The sequence below is a fragment of the Peromyscus eremicus genome, chromosome 1, assembly GCF_949786415.1.
Source record: "Peromyscus eremicus chromosome 1, PerEre_H2_v1, whole genome shotgun sequence".
Taxonomy (NCBI): Eukaryota; Metazoa; Chordata; class Mammalia; order Rodentia; family Cricetidae; genus Peromyscus; species Peromyscus eremicus.
The window spans coordinates 173,334,723-173,337,883 of NC_081416.1; the positions used below are offsets into that span (position 1 = coordinate 173,334,723).

The window sequence follows — 3,161 nt, forward strand, 5'->3', positions numbered from 1 at the left end:
CCCTAAATATTTAGACAGTGAGACAGATGGGGGAGCCCAGGGCCAGAGCAGCCTGGCCAGGCCCTGGTTATTTTGAGAGAATCCTTCTCAAGAGCCACAGAACATGCCTCCATCATCCCTCACCCTCTTCCCAAGGTCTGTAGCCACCCATCCCAAAGGAGGAACAGCAGCAGACACTCCCAGACTTTGGGGGTCAAATATGTGGCTCCCACCATCACCAGCTGAGTCCCTGATCTTCTGGCTTCTGGTCCTGCGGCACCGGGCCCAGGCTGGCATGCAGGACGAGCTTAGGTGTCAGCAGAGGGAGCAAGTCACCATGGCGTCTCTTTTGGATGGCTTCCCCACGGAGGAGCAGCTATCACCACCAGACAGAGGCTCAGCAGTCAATGGTGCCACCTGCCCAGGGCCCCAGGATGTCAGGGGCACCCAGTTCCCTTCCTTGTCCTGGAGAGCAGTGGGAGCCAGTGTGTCTCTTCTCTCCGACGGAGGCCGGGAAAGGGGTGTCTGTAAGTCCCCGTGGACGGAACGGGCACACAGGCAACATAACCCAAGCTTGAGGCGCTGGAAGACAGCCTTCCGGAAAAGGATGAAGACCCAGGGGTCCAGGATGGGGTTGAAGGCGTTGAAGCGGAAGGCGAGGAGGTCCCCCATCTCGCTGCTGTCCGGGGCGATGGCCTGGGTGAAGCCTCGGATCTGAGGGGCAGGGCAGAGGCATCACTGACTTGTGTCCTCCGCCATCCTTATACCCCACCTCCCACTTCTCGCCCACAGGGATGCGGAGTTGGTGTCAGGTTGAAAGGGAAGGAAATGAGATAAGATGAAGAAAGATACAGACCGAGTTGCTAATGTGTGCATGCATCCGGGGAGCAGAGGGCAGAAAAGCCCCCAGGAAACAGCTAACGACTGGCGAGGGAAGACGGGGCTGGGGCAAAGGGTACCTACCATCTACCAGAACCGCCCTCTGCAGCTAAGGCGACCTCGCCAACCCCCACAGATGCCTCAGCCCTCTGGAGCTCCCGAAACCCCATGCAGAGCCACCCTTGGGGATGGGTCTGGCAGTCACTGTTAACCCTCAAAAGGCTTAAACACCCCCAATGCATCCCAGTCCCTATTCTGAGACCCAGCCTAGAGATGTGACTAGAGGGTGTCACCCGCAGCCGCTGCTACGAGGGGTCAGTTCCTGTGGGAAGTTGTGGGAGTGGAAAGGCAAGGGGGGGTCTGGGCTCAGGGAATGGGGACTCGCGGCTACACGGTTCTGTGAGAGAGCCAGGATGGAGACTTTCTCTGTCTGTGTGATCACGGGCGGGCAACACACACTATCATCCTTCTGCAAAAGAGGGCCACAGGACAGGACCTTGGTGTCATTTCCTGGCCGGTGCTTCTGAAATGATTGTGAAAGGTCAATTTGAAATTTATCTGAAGAGGCATTTGGAAGCCATTAAGCACTGTTGTCAGCAGAAAGCAAGTGTTCATGAACTGTGGATTCTGTTATGGCGTCAATGATGTCTTTGATTGGGAAGCAGGGCTGAGAGGGGACAGGGGACAGCTAAGGGCTGGGGGGCGTCTAGTGGAGCAAAAGAAAGTGGAGAGACTTCTTAGGGTGGGAAGGAGTTGTTGGATGGTACACAAGGTCACCGTCTCACCCTTTTTGAGCCTCAGTGTCCACATCTGCCAAATGGGCATGACAGATGAAGAGCAGAGGCGGGCGCTGCCCTCCTCCCCTCCCCCTCCCTGCACCTCAGTTCCAAGAGACACTCACCGTGAGAGGCAGGGAACACACAGCCATGATGCCCGTCATGAGGGCCAGCAGAATCAGGTGGTCAACTTCGTCCTCTCGCGCCCGAGAGGTCGGCACCAATGAGCCGTGGTGGCGTCTCTGCTGGCGGTACATGTGGCAGAGGCTGAGGGTGACGGAGCCGTTGCAGAAGAAGATGGAAGTCACCAGCAGGGCCACGAGACTGGCGTAAGCCAGGGAGAAGGCACAGCCACCGGGCTGGGTGGACCGCATGCGGATGAAGCACCAGCTCCCGGGACAGTACTGCTGATGCTCGCCCAGGCCCATCAGGGGCAGTGAGCAGAAGAGGCAACAGAAAGCGTAGATGGCAGGCAGCGCCAGGCGGGCACAGCGTGGCCCGTCCAGCTGGGCGTACAGGTAGGGGTGACTGAGTGCCAGGCATCGCTCCACAGCCATGGCAAAGAGGATGAGCGTGGAGGCCAGGCCGAAGAAAGTCATGGCAAAGGCAAAAGTGTCGCACAGCGCTGACCCACCGTGGGCCAGGCCCAGCAGGGAGCTGTTCCGAGCGTAGGCCACGAACACCGCGGGGCTCAAGAAGCACGTGCCCAGCAGATCTGTCACGGCCAGCCCAGTGACCAGCACTGCAAAGGCCGATGGGTGTGACTTCCGTCTCGCACCCAGGATGCCCAGTGCCAGCCCGTTGCCCACCACTCCGGCCACGAACATCAGGGTGCTGGTGGCAGGTCCTACCGAGTCTCGCACGTAGGTGAGGTTCCGGCAAGAATCTGCCATGCCCTGCCACTCTCCGACGCCCCTGCAAGGAGAGGGCTCCCAGGGGTGGCAGGAGGCGGGGTGGTCCCACGGCTGGCCACAGTCGTCACAGCAGCCGGGACCGGCCAGCCGATCCCCAGTTTCCAGAGCGCTTTTCGGTCTTCTGTTTCTTCCCTTCTCTGTCACCCCTTCCTTCTGCTGGTGTCTCTGTCGTCGTCCTCTGGACCCACGACCCCCAGTCCCTCCCTCTGCAGGTCTCTGCCTTTACATTTCTGCTTTCTGGACCCTTGGGCACCTCTGCCTTCTCCCTGTCCCTCCTGTCCTCCAGTCTCCTCCTGTCTGCGGGGTCTGTGTCGGTCTGTCAGCTTCTCCCTCCAGGGCCCGCCCTCCCTCCTCATCTTGCCGGCCGCCCCAGCTTTTTTCATTTCCTCTCTGCCCCGCCCTCCTCCCCCTAGGCTGGTCTCCAGAGGCCCCCTTGGGCTCCCTGCCTGCTTTCCCTGGCTGGTACCCCATCCCCTGCTCTGAGCATCCATCCCTTGCCTCTGCCTCTCCCCCTGTCCCCTCATCACACAGTCCCCAGCACAGGCACCTGCAGCCACCACCCCACACTCAGCCTCTGCTGTTTCTCACACCCTCCGGGAACTAACTCTCTCTC

General features: G+C 60.1%; 1 protein-coding gene across 2 annotated transcripts; it reads right to left on the reverse strand.

Annotated features, from left to right (window-relative positions):
* Nucleotides 1-294: 294 nt before the first annotated feature.
* On the reverse strand, nucleotides 295-2,542 carry Ptgir (prostaglandin I2 receptor). Of its 2 annotated transcripts, XM_059253569.1 has the most exons (3): nucleotides 2,486-2,542; nucleotides 1,760-1,876; nucleotides 295-693 (listed from the first exon to the last, which is right to left on the reverse strand). In XM_059253569.1, exons 1-3 carry the CDS (start codon nucleotides 2,525-2,527, stop codon nucleotides 295-297), a joined length of 558 nt encoding a protein of 185 aa, XP_059109552.1. In that variant the 5' UTR covers nucleotides 2,528-2,542. The 2 variants fall into 2 exon arrangements, with proteins under 2 accessions (XP_059109552.1, XP_059109550.1); XM_059253567.1 differs by having other exon boundaries at nucleotides 1,760-2,542.
* Nucleotides 2,543-3,161: the final 619 nt, after the last annotated feature.

Coding starts and splice junctions, on each gene's coding strand:
- Ptgir (XM_059253567.1), bottom strand. CDS start 2,527: ATGGCAGATTCTTGCCGGAACCTCACCTACGTGCGAGACTCGGTAGGA. Junction 694..1,759: donor TGTGTTCCCTGCCTCTCACG/GTGAGTGTCTCT, acceptor CCTGCCCCTCAG/ATCCGAGGCTTCACCCAGGC.